The sequence below is a fragment of the Hesperophylax consimilis genome, chromosome 2 (genome assembly GCF_061612785.1).
Source record: "Hesperophylax consimilis isolate HC1 chromosome 2, BYU_Hcon_1.0, whole genome shotgun sequence".
In the NCBI taxonomy this organism is placed as follows: domain Eukaryota; kingdom Metazoa; phylum Arthropoda; class Insecta; order Trichoptera; family Limnephilidae; genus Hesperophylax; species Hesperophylax consimilis.
Genome location: NC_142837.1, coordinates 42,727,793 through 42,744,604, shown reverse-complemented (window position 1 = coordinate 42,744,604; position 16,812 = coordinate 42,727,793). Strand labels below are relative to the sequence as shown.

Here is a 16,812-nt window from a genome sequence, read left to right as displayed (position 1 = left end):
TGTTAATTGTTAAAATTTTAATAGTTCAATGCTGTACCTAACTACTTCCTGACTTTGTTTTTAAAACATCTCGCCTTTACTGAGTTTCATTTGATAGAGGCTTCGACCAAGTACCTTTATCTATATCGATGGACAGAGATTATGAAAACGACAAATTCTCAACGACAACCGAAATTTATGTTACTATATTTGATTTATTACTGCTTACGCGTGTGCTAAAATGATCATCTGGAACTTGGAACCTAATACTACATCCGTTACGGCCTCGCATTAGCCGTAGCCCAATCAGCTGGAACACGACAAGACACGAATGGATTTCGTTGAACTTCGCCAAAATGTAAACTGCACAACTCGCGACTCGGGTGCGATGGGTGACGGGATTGACTCCGTGTTCTCGTGTGGGTCCGAGTTCTTGTGCGGGTCCTTGTCCTGCTACGGGTCCGAGTTCTTTCGCGGGTTCTATCCGAGTCCGAGTGCCGAGTCCTTGGCCGGACCCGTGCGTCCCGGTAGTCGCCCAGTACCCAGTCCGCACACAAGAACTCGGACCCGGGACCCACTCCAAGAACTCGAGTTCTTTTAAAAGGAAGCAGTCCTCGGATGCCTCCGGAAAAATGCAGGACTCACCCACCTCTAATTTGCAGTAGTATGGGTGCAACTTTTGCGCGTGGTTTCATGGTTAATGGCCTATCTAACTTCTTACTTTTATCTATGGTCTGGTATGTCTAAGGAAAGAAAAGAGAGGAGATGGTCGTATGAACATTTCCTACGAGATTTTTGTCGCGAGCTTGCGGTGATGAAGTATGGAAGTGCGGGGCATTTGGGGCAGATTTGGTGAAATGCCTAAAACCAAAAAAAAAAAAAATTGACACGCCCATTTATTTAGCGGCATACCGGCGAAACATTAAGCCAACTATTAGATATTTGGATAAATGGCGGAAATTAAAAATGAAATAAAATTTAAACTATTGAATAAACCTAATTGTGACACGTTACAGAAGAAATAAACTATATTTCTTTTGAATGAAAATATTTCAATAAAAGACGAACATCAGAAGGTGCAGGTTCAATTCCTGTCGGCGGCATTTATTATTACTCGGGAAATATTTTCAATTCGTATGGATATTGCTTATAATAATTTGTTATCCTTTGTGCCATGCATAAAAAACCTTGTCTTTTAAACATTAGTTTATCATTAAAAAAATAATAAGGTTTATAATTTACAATGATATAATTTATTTTTTTACAAATTCAAAACATAAAGGTCATTTTGCGCCACCCTTTAGGTAGGTTCAAGGACTGACATATTAAAGTGTGTGATGTAATATATGTGCCTGGAGTGTTATGTCATTTTGACAATCAAATTCTTTATGGGCCATCCGAGGGGTAATATCTTGGTGTAAGGGTTTTAGACATCCCTTGTGTAAAGTGGGTAACAGGCGTCCATAAAACTTGTTGGATTACTAATAAAAGATTTCTTGAGACTTAAACCTAAAATAGCGACGCTATTTATCAAAAGTTAGCGAAACTTTTATAGTAATTATAACAATTAAGTTTTATAACATCATTTAGAATGTGATGATATTTATACATGAAAAAAACAACATTTTGTAATTATAACAATTTAATTATGTTTTATAGCACCTTTTAGAATGTGATGATATTTATACATAAAATAATAAATAACCTGTTAACCAAAATGCTTTTAATCAAAAAAATAAATAAACATATATATGTACTACAAGGAAATTCACAGCCAAGAAAATGCTAATTAAATTAGGTTACCAAAAAAGGACACCATACATTTCCTATACAAAGGAATGCAATATTGTAATGCGCTGCCAGAAACCATAAAGTCTGCACCAGTTGATGGGTTTAAGCTGCATTATAGGAGCCATGTTTATCAAAAGAAAATGTATTAATTTATGTTTGTAATTAATAATAAATTAGACATTTGTAAACTTGGATGCACAAATAGATAAAAATAATTAATATAAATAACAGCGCTTTAAACTTGTAGTATTTTTGATTGATAAAATAAAATAATTCTAGTCAAATATTTCTTGACTGAAAAATATGTATTAAGATACGAGTAGAACAAAAAACAAACTTATTTTCAGCGAAATCGCTCCATTACTTTTTATGTACATTACTGCCGTCAATAGTTCAACACGCCTCTGACGTCACCTGTACCGGATAGGGACGCCATGTTTTTTAACAACAAAAACGTATGTTTATTTTAAAATCAGCCGGGTCACGTCGTTATTTTTGTCACCAAATGAGACGTCCTAATAAAACTCGTTCTATCTCCCCTTCACACTTCCCTTGTCAGACATATAATATAAACAGGTTTTAGAAAGAGACAGCATCAATATTTCTCTTTGCATTTAAAAGTTTGCCACAGTGCTCCGGTACAATAAAAAAATAATTCCATATAACATACAATATTTTTTATGTGAAACGAAAAAGTGAAGTCCCAATAGACTTTATAATACACCTGTCTAACTAAATATGTTTTTTAATTTTCCTAAAAAGTGTTAAATAAAGTTTACAAGAAAAAACCACGTGACTGATATTTAAAACATTAGCTATGTTTACGGATAATTTTTTTATTGCTCATATAGTTTGTAATATTAAAGTCAGAATGATTCTTTCATCTGATATTAACAATTTTTAATTTTGAGAATATTTGTTGACACTATAATTTTGGCCCAGACCCGAGGGGTTAAAAACTGGCATTTAAATTAGACGAAAGAAGCCATTGAAGCCAAAGAAGGAATAGAATGACACTTCAAAATTACTGGTTTGATGATTCTACCAAGAAGTCTTATACTGTACTCATAAAGTTAATTAAATATAAATTACTGGTTTGATATTTGACTAAGAAGTCGTATACTGTACTCTTAAAGTAAATTAAATAAAAGTAAAATATAAATTACTGGTTTGATGATTCTACCAAGAAGTCTTATACTGTACTCATAAAGTTAATTAAATATAAATTACTGGTTTGATATTTGACTAAGAAGTCGTATACTGTACTCTTAAAGTAAATTAAATAAAAGTAAAATATAAATTACTGGTTTGATGATTCTACGTAGAAGTTTTACACTGTACTCATAAAGATAATTAAATAAAATTAAAATATAAATTATTAGTGAAAAATAATATTCAACGGCCGGTGTTGCCAATTAAGATTTCATTTAATGTACCTGCGCGCTCCACACGCTCTTCTGGCCTATTTGATGAAGTTGATGAATTGCAAAAAATACTATAAATATTTTTTTTGCTTGTAGAGACTATCTAATAATTATTACAATAACATAATATCAAAAGTGGACGACAATTGCAAGCTAAATAAATATAAAATGTTCATAAAGGAGGGTTTTTCTAATATGTAAATCTTGTTTTATTCGAATATTCAATTAACAAAACAACCCTGGAAAAAGTCACGGAAATTACAGATTTTAGAATTGTTTTCTAATATAGTAATATCCCAGAAGTTGTTAGTAAACGTATGAAAATACTAGGCTTCATAAACAACAACCAACAACTTTAATTAGTTGCAATCCATCAAACTGTTATATGTATCTCTAGTCAGAAGCCTTGTTGAATACAACTCAATCGTTTTCTCTACCTCTTAGAAAATTCACATTAATAACATTGAGCGAACACAAATGAATGGTTTTATAAATTTTTAATTAAATATCCCACTAGAATACATAAATTATAATTTCTAATTAAATACTCTAAACATACATACAGTAGAAGATATACGAAAAACAAACAACTTTAAATTCGACTGTTGCGAACTTCTTCAATTTATAACTGTACACGTACCCAAAATAACAACAAGACAAAATTAACTATTCTACTGTAGCATACCTAAACGAAACATTATTGCTCATTGGCCTGTACAGTGGTTTCACAAAATGGGAAACCAATACTTGAATGACATTGACATATTTAATATTAATTTTGCGAATTTTGAAGATCACATAAAATATGTATTACAAAACTAATTTGATTTTCTGTAACATTTTCGTAAACCTGAAAATCGTATTTTTTATGCATTAAAATTTTATCTTTATTATTTCTTCCTTACGTTTCAAAATTATCAGTCATGTTAGAGAGTTGGACTAAAAATTAAAATCCCTCTGGGCTTTAAATAAATGTCACGAGTATGAATTTAATTGGTTTTGTGTACATTCTGTATTCTATATCATTATAGTTTTTTTTTCAAACAAACAAGTCTACTTATAAGTTTTGCGTTTACTTGTATTTCTTGCTTCCATATTCTTCTACTGTTCATTTTATACTTTCCAATGTCATTGTTTGTGATCTATTGTTACTGGCTGTACCTTGCCACGCGTTGCTGTCGTTCAAGTGTGTCTGTGAAATCTATATAATATAGGTATATAAAAACACACGCTTATTCAAATGAAACATTGTGTCAAAATTTCAAAGCAATCGATAAAGAACTTTCGAAGATTTAAGATATTGAACAAATAAACATTTCTAGAGCTACTGGACCACGCAAAATATCATCATTTCACTAAAATCATCATTACCGTCATTGTAAGGCAGTGTAGGAACTCCTTGGTCAATATGTGATGGATAGTTTAGCTCCCTCAACATGCTACAGAAAGTTTTAAAGTACCCTAAAAAAATCTAGCTTGTGATAAAGGTATTCCCTTTCAAGCCCCGACAAATAAAATATGTTCCCATAATTATGGAGATAAAATTAAATGTTCTACGAGCTACGAGAACGGCGCTAAAAGCTAAAAGGATTTTAACTTAATTTCAACGGATTTACGTGATGGTTAATTTTTATAGTACCGAGCAGGTTCCCTGGAAATTTTCAGTTATAGGCGTTTTGCTGATATCTTCACTTCTTCATTCAATTGGTGTATGTACTCGATGTTGATTGATATTTTATGATTGCTGTTTGATAATTGATGATTGATAACTTCTGATTGATTATTGATTTTTGACTATCGAAGATTGATGATTCATGAGTCATGTCTGATGCTTGCTGATTGATGTTTGATGATCGATGATTAGTGATTCATGGGTCATGATTCAGGATTGATGATAACTGATTGCTGATTGCTGGTTGATGATTGATTATTAGAGATTGATGATTAATGATGAATGCTTAATGATCGAAGATTGATTTTTGATGACGATGTTGGATTATTAATTATTGATGATTGCTGATTGATGATTGATGATTCATGATTGCTAAATAATTGGAGATTGATGATTGATGAATGATTCTTGATGATTGATTATTAAGGTATGATGATTAATGATTGATGATTGACGAATAAGAATATAAGACAAAGAGGTACTCTTACCTTATTGACGGAATTGATGCAGGCTCCAGCTTCCAAAAGGAGTTTCATGGCATCTCTGTGGCCGTGCCACGCCGTCATTAAAAGGGGTCTCATTCCGTACTGTAAATAAATTTTAATTCATAATTAGGTACTTGTTTATAGTATTGTATTGTTTAGTGTATTTTAGTTCTGACACAAAGAGCAATCCAGCGTTGCTATGATAGTTATCGGGTAAAAAAAAACTGGATTTCACGCCAATATGGAATTTGTCTCTGGCTTGCTATTCATTCATAACATAACTTATCTACAAAGTAAATGTATTTTTGATGTGTTGAAAACGCACACCTATTACTTAATACCTGCTCTAAAATCCTAAATGCACCAAACCTAGTATACCAACGTAAAAAAAACTATGTATAACATTTTAAAATGTCTAAAATATATTGATCGGTCGTTGGCTGAGTTGACGTTGCGTTTGGGTCCCAGGCATAGCGTATTCAATTCCCCGGCTGGCTAAGACCTCCATCACAACACAAGCAACATTTCTGATTACTGTGGTGGTGGTAGGAGATTTTACAATATTTTCAGATTATTGGTAACAAAAAAATATTTTTCTTTCTTAAAAAAAAAAAAAAAAAATACAAACATTCAATTACATTAATTCTCAGTTATCGGTACACATTTTAATAGGAGCGATGTTTACACAGCAACGAGGTAAATAAATAATTGTGATACAAAATACGTTATTTATACTCAAATTGTTCACAGCCTTACTAAAAACGTTGTCAAAATTTTATTCAATAAATAAACAACAGTGTATGTGGAAATCTTGCTAATTGAAACATCAAATATAAACTGACATAATATAGTTAATGAAAAGATACATACATTGTTTATCCAGCCAAAGAGTGTAGTATTTCTGTTGTATAAAATTGAAATAATAATAATTTCTCATTAAATTTTAAATTTTTTTCTAGGTATTTTAAATGTGCCATATATTTCTTCACTTTGAAGATGTCATAAAAACAAATAACATTTCAAATAAAATGAATTTTTAGATTTTTATATCTTAGATATTCTTAAATAATATTCTTTTTCCGATAACATTAAACTATATTCACAATATGACACGATTAATGGATTAAAACTGATGAAAACTAACACAATTAATTGTAAATATATTGAATTAGACTAGTCTTATAGTCAATTGGTCATTAAAATAGAATTTATTAAAAAAACATGATTCGAACCAGACACGATAATTTATAAAACAAAAAATGTCTAGGAAAAACACGCGAATCAGGCGCAAGTGCCAGACTACCAAAATTTGATGTTGCCAAATCTTTCACAGAGCAGTTAGAGACCATAGTAATAATTCGAAATAGAAATTGTACAGTTAATGTAAATATATACAAAAACACCTTTTATGAAGTGATTTTTTATTAGTAAGGTTATTAAAATCATCAGCATAACGTAACACCAACCTACGACGTATCTATTTTCCAATTCTCAAACATAATATCCATAATTTTTTTTATTTTTTTTATAGTGAATACCTCACAAGAGTCCCAACTGCTCCCGTCTGGAGCCAGTGAGACTATGGCATCCCCAATTGGGGGATGTTGTGAGGCTGAAGGTAAGTGGGGAAGGGAAAGAGGAAGGTGGGGAAGTACCTGGCTATTCAGATCTAGTCACTAAACACGGCTAAAGCCATTTGGAGCAACGTTTCAATTCTGAATGGTGGTCTTACACCAGGGCGATACTGGTAGTATCTTCCACTCTGGAACGTGCCGCAAATATACTACATATTATTTTAATTAATTAATTGTGAAATAACACAAATTAATCAAATAAAATTTATTTGCGCACGCCGGGTTCGAACCCGTGACCTTCGGAATGGCAGTCCAATGCGTTACCACTGGACTATGCCGGCCGTCAAATATATAATTTTTGTAACGCGTTTCTTGGGTATAATCTAAATTTTTAGACAAAACCATCCTCTGGAAATTTTCATTGTTTTCAAGACCATGAGAATAATGGGGATTTAAATTGAATGTTCATTTTATATCATTAATTCAGGCGGAATATTAATACGCCATAAATTATGGACGGAGTATTGGCGAAAAAACCATTTATCGCAACGAAGTAATCTTAAAGGCTTAAAGCACTCGAAGAGCAGAAAATGAAAGAATTTTATTATTTTAGGCGTTTTATCAGGTGCTTGTAAGGGCGCATAAAAAAAGATTTTAAATTTGATTGCGAGTTTTAAAACAAAACGAGTAAGGATATTTATTGAAGCTATAGCCGAAAAATTTAAAGCTTATTTCTAAGTGGTACGTTGTTGGAAGAAGGGAATTGGGTTCAAATTCAGATGCATTGGAGGGGACCCACCCTTTCCCCACGGCTTTGTGATTAAACTGATTGTTTAACCTCCTTAGCCGCACACGTCAGGACTCTAATTTTTTTGTAAAAAGAAGCTAAATTTATTTTAAAACGATTCTAGATCCTCCAATGTCCCTGCATGCATGATTGTTAGTAACATAAAAATATACAAGCCGCGTATCGAGGGCAGTTTACCCCACTATCACGGGGCAGTCCCGGCAAGAATGAGAGTGGCAAGCGGCCTGGCCACAACGATCCCAAGCACACGCGTCCCTTAGCCAGTTTTCCGAGAGTACCCTCGAAGAAATGTAAATGGGGGAGGGGGGGAGATACTCCCAAGGACCCTAGGGAATGAAGTGAGCCTCAGGTCACCGGAGGCAGGACGGAAGGGGACCGGGCTCGCGCAAACATTCCTCGAGCCCGCTCATGATGCCGGGGGAGGCACCCGTGGTTCGTGGGATAGCCGCACCGGATTAATGTCACCTTACTGGATGCAGGAACAGGGTCTATCCGCCCCCATAGTGAGGAAATGAAATTCAGATGTAGTGAAAAACCATTGGTCACCCTAAGTGGTTGGCTACGATTGATGACTTAGCAGGGGTTTATGAGAGAGAGAGAAGCAATAATTGAGGCTGAGATGTAGAAAAATATGGAAGAGGAAGTAGATATATACGAGGGTGGTCTGAAAAGTTTCCGACCTGAACGCAAAGATGGCGGTACTCGTCAATAAAAGCTAGTGAATGTAGTTGTGCAACTTTTGATAGTTACTCACCAAAGTTTCGGCCATTTTGGACGCGCAGTTTTAAGTTGGCAGTCGTTTGAGTGAGCCGATGTGTGTTTTTTGTGAAAATGGAAAAAAATGAGCATCGAGCTGTAATAAAATAGACGAGTATACTTATATAGATGTGTTGTTGCATAAAGACATACTAGTAATAACAATAGTTTAGTTACCAGATCAGAATACCAATTAATTTCCCAACTTTCGTCTTCCCACTTGAATTTACATATTTCATAGAGCATCAAAACATTCCTTCATTTGGTGTCATAGTCTCACGAACGTTTTCTGGTCTTTCACATAAAACATTTTAAGTGGTATCACGTCTCGGAGAGCGATAAATATTATTTATGGCTTTGTAAACTTCATTATCAGATGATTCTTCTCAGCACTGCACAGTGCTACAGACTAATACATGACTAGAAACAAACTTATACATATATATATATAGAATATTTTTTCATTGAAAACAATATTAACGACTCTAAGACGAAAAATTTGAAACAGAAAAAGGTTCAGGCGTATCTAGGAATAGCACCCAGGACCTTTTCCTTGCCGGGGAAATGCTCGAATCGATGTGGACGTAATAAAAATCGTAAAAAATAAAAATATGAAACACTGTAAACAAACATTAATGTATGGTAAACGGTTGTTTATCAGTTGTGTAAAAATTGAATAATGTTTATCAGTAAGGCCCATGTGCACATTTTATGATTTTATAAGTGAAGGCCTATTAAAGAGCTTATTAAAGTAACCACAGTTTAAATATGTAGGGTTAATATTAACTAGGTATTTAATACTGATGTTCACACTCAGAGCTTTGTGACTGAGGTTGCGCTTCTTTAATTATATGGTTTATTACATCGTGATTATGTGATTATTATTTTTACCCGTATTCGTTTTATTATTTTTACTTTTAATTTTGTCCCTAGTCTTGTATAGGACGGGAGCACTGTGCGTTGGTGCAAAAAAATATTTTCCTTGTGTACCTACTTATATATTTCATGTCTACCGTCCATACATCTGGCAGTTATACAAATTTAGAGAAGTTTTCAACTCCATTGAAATTGAAAACTTACGTACGCTTGAAAATTGTACAGCTAAACGGAAAAATAAACTAAGTGAAGTTGATACGAGCTGTAAAGCTACGAAACGTATAATTATCTGGACTCTGTGCTTATTGATGTCGAAACTCTGAGCAGCTTTTTGTACTGCCTTGTATTTGACTCTGAATCCAGCATGAACCTAAAAAGCACTGGACAGAGCTATTCGAGAAAAAATTGAAGCCACGAGGTGAAGGGCAAGATATATGTATAATGCCAAAATCTACCAAAATTTTTTAATGAATTATCCCATTCGTTGTCTCATTAAATTCCCAAAAAAAATCAAGCCGTTATAACTGCGTTAACAAAACCAAAAATATAATATTTAAAGCACTTCTTTGCATACAAATCATGTCATACAAGATGGCTGTCAGGCGATTTCTCCTCACCCAAAATTTAGCTTCAATGCTATTCACACAAAATTACATTAATTCTCTGTCCAGAGATTTTTAGGTACATGGAATTAATTCAATTCAATTCAAGTAGATTTACTTTTCAAAGCTTTCAAATAATTAACACAGTTTTTCTTAACACAGCGCTGAGAGCTTTTTCTGTATTCGATGTTGTATGTATTACCTGCAATAATAAATAAAGCCACATTCTCCAACAAAGGCATTAATATGATTGTAAGGTCGATAATTCGATAGTTGATAAATATTAAATTTCAGTCATAAAATATCCACTTCCGGTGGCTTTAAAACATTAATTGAATTCGGCATACATTTTGGTATAAATTTCCGAAATACCTCTCCCCTTTCACACCTAAATATACACGACGAATTTGACAACTTGACTTAATTTGATGCGGAGAAAAGTAATTAAGTATGATGTACATACATTGTTGTCTCTTTCTCGTAACATTATTCATAACGTGTGTATTTACATTCGGAAAGCCAATAAAAAGATCCACCAAGAAGCAAAGATAGATTTCTAAAATTAAAACAAATGATGCACTCAACCATTATTCGAAAAAAGACTTTATTATTGTAATAAATTTTCTTTTAATAAATTTTGAAGGTAAAGGTCTCAACTGGGAATCGAACCCAGGAGCATTTTTTACTCACACAACCGAATAGTCATTTAGAATTCTTAGAAAAAAAGTCAATGTATATGTCTCATATAAATCTAAATCGGATATGTTTATCGGAGACGTTATCTAGGTTACAAAAAAATCTTAAGAACTGTGTAATAATTCAACAAAAATGATAGCAGTCAAAAATATAGGAAGAATTATATTAAGATTATATTGTTAATTCTTAACATAAAAATAGATAAATGAAAATATACTTAAAAAGATAATGTTGTAAATGTCGGTAAAATAAATGTGTGAATAAATAAATATTTAAGTGTATGTATGTATGTATATATATATATGCGTATGAATATGTATGCGTCTATGTATTTCCGTCTATAATCCTTCCTATTTTCAACAGATTAATATATTAGTTCATATGTTCACACTAGACCTCATATAACTATATTCCATTGGTCACCATGAAACAGGCAGTCGCCTAGTATGGTGATTTAATGTATCATACAATATGTTTGTCATGTATTTTATAAAAAAAATATTAGATCGACAAAAATTACTTAAAAATAATTAGGTTCCAATGGCCGAGTAGTTAGAGGTGCTGTCCCGGTAACACATAGAGCCTGGGTTTGAATCCCAGTTGAAACAGTTACCTTTTTATTTTTCTGTGTCTTGTTTCGTTCAGATTTATTAGTATTATCTTCCTTTTCAATGAAATACTATTCAATTGATATATTCAAAATGTCAATTGTCGCGAGAAAAAAATCCCTTTGGTAGGCCCTTTTTCAGTGTTAAACAAGGTCCGTTAAAAAGTAGTGAACCATTTCAAATACGAATAACTTCTTTATTTGATATCAGAGAAAACCATTCTCCGCAGTTCGTGTCAAATAAGGCTGGGGTTCGAACACTAAAAAGAGAGTACCTACCCTTAAAGACCTAAGAAGCATTTATACCCTTCAAGACGAACTAGTCGGCTCGTTGTATCTTTGATGAAAGGCATTGAACAAAGAATGAAGCCATTGAAATGTTTTCGCGTTTGAGATTTTATTCAAATTTTTATTTCATTTCTGTAATACTTGAAGGCTTTTTTTCTGAACAGGATACATAAAGCCTCAAAATGCTTGTCACGATGAGTAAAGAAACATTAAGATACTTTTGTTATTTTTTCTTCTTTTGTATTATCACAGTGAAGGAAAATTATTAGGTATAGATACAAACAGTATTACTTACAAAAATTCCCTAATACGCCGCTGCGGCGTTTGTATAGCTAAACGAGGAAAATGGCCGCATACGGTTAGATTTTAAATCTTTACTAATAATAATACTCATTGTTTTAGACTGGCACTACATTGTTCCAAACTTCAAAAACAGGGTCACTTTCGCATTTTGCGTTTTGTTGCTAACTTCAAGTTTCTTCAGATGACATTTGTAATGTTTTTTACCCGGTCTGTTTTGAATTGCATCGAAATTCGGCTAATTCGGTTATGCATTGCGTTTTTGATTTGGTAAATTGGTATTTCAATTTAAAATATTCCTCTGCAAATGGCTATTACTGCGATTTTAAATATTCACTACGCGACTGATAGATTATTATTATATTCAACAATATTATATTTGTCAAATCAACCAGATTGTCAGCTATTACGGCCGGTATTCGCAATACGTATGCGCATGATTTTGAGTAACGTTTTCTACTAACCTCACCCGTTCTAATCCCCCTGTATTATCGATTACAAGTGCGACTGAAAAAATATATATTCAGATGCGTAGTTTCGTATCAAAATCAATCAATTAAGCTCCTTCATTCCGAATTTCTACCAATTTATTTTTCTTAAACACTTTTTATGTTTCATTAAAAAGATATGTAGTTTTTAAAAATAATATACAATATAAAATAATATAAACATTTGTATAGCCAAAACATACGAGATTCCATTTTATTCAATTGATAAACGACCGTGCATGTTAAAACATGACTAATATAGAAACTGACATAAAATAGTTGAAAATGGTAAGATATATACATCGTTTACACATCCAAAGGGGGTTGTTTATCCATTGTGTAAACTTGAAATTTCTCAGCAAAATTTGGAATATTTCGAAGGTATTTTAAATGTGCCATATACTTCTTCTTTTTACATTTTAGATTTTTCCATTTTAAATAGACTGAGATATTTATAAATTTTAATATTTTAATTTCAAACATCATTGCAACAATAACATTTGGCTGTCATCAGTTGTTTTGTTTTGCTCTATCAAAAAATAATTTTATAACATTCTTTTTTGCTTTCTGGCAAAAAAAAAGTGTAGTGTGTTGTGCCTTGAGGTTTTTTCTCCCTCCTGATCATCCAGGAGTCACTTTTCGCTGCTGATTTCCAGATATTTATAAACTTTTTTACTTCTGTCATTTTCCATACTATTGTTGTAGTGGTTTACTGTTGTGAATAATGGAGGAAGATTTCCCTCCTGGACCCCCTACAAAGCCCCCAGATTCCTCTCCGGACCCCCCAGACGGGGAAAATGTAGAAATTTCTGACGGTGATTCTGTCATAATGACTTCTACCAAAAAAAGGAAATTTACTTCTTCTTCCCCAATAAAACTTGACTCGCCTTCGACTTCACAGTCCCCACCAGCACTTTCTCAACTTCCTCCAACAAACTTTTATTCTCCTCATTCCCGTGGCCCATTTATAGTATACGTCCAAAAAACTGAGCAAGAAAAAACCATCCACCCTCTTGAATTTGGCAAATTCCTATCAAATAGCAAGAATCTTTCAATCAAGCCTGGAGGTGTAAAAGCCGAGGGTCGCTTTCGAATCTCCATCGAATTCCTCTCAGGGTCAGCTGCCAACAGTTTCATCAAAAATATCTTAATTTCATCTAATTCAAAGTTCAAGGCATATATCCCTACTTTCAATGTCACTCGCATGGGCCTGGTCAGAGGTATCTCGACCGATCTGTCCATCGCATAAATTCTGTCTTCACTTTCGACCCCCCAACACATTGGCAATCCCATAAAAGCCAGGAGGCTAAATTACAAGGACTCCTCTGAGGGTATAATTTTTTGGAAGCCCTCCCAATCTGTCGTTATCACCTTTGTAGGTCAATCTCTTCCCTCCCATATATATTTATTCTTCAACTCATTACCAGTTGAAATGTATACTTATCCCACCACTCAATGCTTCAATTGCTGCCGTTTTGGTCATACCAAAACTGCATGCAGATCTCAACCCAGATGTTTTAAATGTGGAGAAAACCATGCAGCTGACCAATGTCCTTCTTCCTCCTCACCTAAATGTTTTAACTGCTCAGGCTCACATACAGCCATCAACACTTCTTGCCCAGAACAATCTCGCCAAAAAAATATTAAAATTTCTATGGCCTCTCAGAACTTGTCTTTTCTGCAGGCATCTAAACTATTCCCGCCTGTCAAAAAATCATTTGCTGAGGCTTTATCCAGCAACTCCTCATCCAACCCTCTTCCCTCCTCTACAACAACTTCTTCTCGTTCAACTAAATTCACATACAAAAATGCTATCTCTAAACCGGCTCCTGGATACGATCAGCAACAACACAACTCACTGCTCTTAAATCCCAATTGTTCATCTCTTTCAAATGCCACAAATGGGTGTGCAAATAATTATAATCCCTCCTCAATGAACTCTAATAAACTTTCTGAAAAACTCTCCCAAGACAATTCTTCATTTATCCAAACTCTTATTATGCTTCTAATTGACCTCATTTCTTCTCAAACTAATCTACCGTCCAACGCTGCTACTATTATTTCCACATTGAAATCATTTATTCAAAATGACTCTTCAGGATGTCAGAATACTTCAGTGGAATAGCCGAAGTGCTATTTCTAACAAATATGATCTCCTTAACCTATGAAATTCCAACTTTATTTCTTTGGCTGCTATCTCGGAGACATGGTTTACTCCATCCACCCACTTTAATGTGGGAGGGTATTCCTGTCTCCGCGACGACCGGCCAGAAGGTAAGGGCGGCGGTGCTGCTCTTTTTATTAAAAAATCAATATCATTTTCCCCAATAAATAATATCAAACCCCCAATGCTGACTTCCAAATGGTTGCAGCTAAAATAAAGGATACATCCTTTATTTCAGTCTATCTTCCCCCAACAGCCCACTTCAATAAACAAATTTGGTTGCAAATTGTAAGTCAACTAAGCCCTCTTTTCTTTATATTAGGTGATTTTAATGCCGATTCCCCCGTCTGGGGTTCTGCTTTCTCCGACCAAGATGGTCGAAGTGTGATGGATTTCCTAGATCAATCCAACCTTTTCCTTTTGAATGACGGATCTCCTGCTAGGATCTCACGCCCCAGCACAAACCCCAGTGCAGTGGATCTCTCGATATGCTCTACTAGTCTAGCTTCTCTCACCTCGTGGGTGGTGTCCCCCGACCCTTGCTCCAGTGATCATTTCCCGATCACTATTACTTATCAAACTTCTTTCCAATCAGACAAGTCTCATATTTCGACAAAGATTAAAACAAAACACACCAAATGAGATGAATTTAACTCTCATATGGACAAGTTCCTACTCAATTTACCCGCCACCGATACATTTTCCGTCATAGATGATTATAATAACTTCAAATCAATGCTCATAACTGCAATAAATAAATCAAATCCTCCCCCTAAAACTAAATCTCTCAAAAAACTCCCTCCAACACCCTGGTGGGATGAGGAATGTTCCAAAGTAGTAAGAATTCGGAAAGCTAAATCTCTTTCCTATCGTTACAATATGACTATGGAGAACTATCTTAAATACAAAAACGCTGAATCTAATGCCAAAAGGGAAATTGAGGTCAAAAAAAAGATCCGGATGGTACAACTTCTGCAGTTCAGTATCTCCGAACACTCCAATTTCGGAAGTTTGGTCTATGATCCGAAGATTTCGTTCCTCCTTCAGTTCACCATCTCCTCGAGCGTCTCATTCTAAATGGATAGATGAATTCTTGGATAAAATTGCCCCCCCTTCTGTACCTAACTTAGACTAAATAACGCCCATCTATAATACTCCTATGTCTAATCATTGGCTAGACTCTCCATTCACCTTAATTGAGCTAAAAAATGTTTATCAACAGTCAAGGACTCATCTCCAGGCAGAGATGGTATACCTTACAGCATAATCAAAAATAGTAATGATAATGTTCTAAACCACTTCTTAAGCATCTTAAATAAAATCTTCCAGACTGGTATAATGCCTGATGACTGGAGTTCTCAAATAATCATCCCTATTTTAAAAACAAACAAATCACCAAATTCTGGATCCAACTACAGGCCAATCGCTCTTTCATCCACCCTCAGTAAACTTTATGAAAAATTAATTAAAAACCGATTAGAATTTTTTGTTGAGAGTAAACAGCTTCTCTCTCCATCTCAATTTGGATTTAGGAAAAAAAAATCCACTCAGGATAACCTTGCCATCATCAGCACTGATATTAATTTATCAATTTCTAAACAGGAAGTTTGTCTTGCCGTCTTTATAGATATAGAAGGCGCCTTTGACAATGTTTCCATCCCAAACCAAAAAAAAAAAACTTCTAGGCCTTAGCCTTCCCCCCATCTTTGTACAATCTATTATTAATCTATTTTAGATTGTACAAACATGGGGGGAAGGCTCAGGCCTAGAAGTTTTTTTTAAGGATTGGGATGGAAACATTGTCAAAGGCGCCTTTTTCTATCTATTTCTAGATAGAAAAATTTTCATTGAACTTCCAGATATTTCTCCTCAAAGTAGGTCTATTTGGAAGGGTTTACCACAAGGCGATGTATTGTCCCCCTTACTGTATAATATATACACATATGATATGCATTTCACTATTCCCCCACAAATAAAAGTTATTGAGTTCGCAGATGACATAGCTTTCTTCTTATCATCCAAAATCATCCTCTCGCCGTCAAATATTTTAGCGAAGCTATGAATGCCCTTTGCACATGGCTCACGTTAAATGGTCTTGAACTTTCAATCCAAAAGACTCAGTGTGTCACCTTCTCAAACCGCCATAAAAACCCCCCCGTTCAAATTTTATTTAAAAATTCTCCAATCTCCAACGCTTCTGAAGTAAAATTTTTGGGAGTAATATTTGATAGGAAACTTAAATGGTCTTCCCATATTAATAATTAAGTTACTAAATGCGAAAAAAAATTAAATATCATCAGAT

At 34.1% G+C, this 16,812-nt stretch overlaps 1 protein-coding gene across 1 annotated transcript in view; it reads right to left on the bottom strand.

Moving 5' to 3' along the window:
• Nucleotides 1-16,812, bottom strand: part of LOC149426029 (uncharacterized) — a 218,530-nt gene that overhangs the window by 67,598 nt on the left and 134,120 nt on the right. The window contains exon 4 of the mRNA XM_089644152.1: nt 5,355-5,453. Coding sequence (XP_089500278.1) covers nt 5,355-5,453 — 99 coding nt within the window. The remainder of the gene's footprint in view (nt 1-5,354; nt 5,454-16,812) is intronic.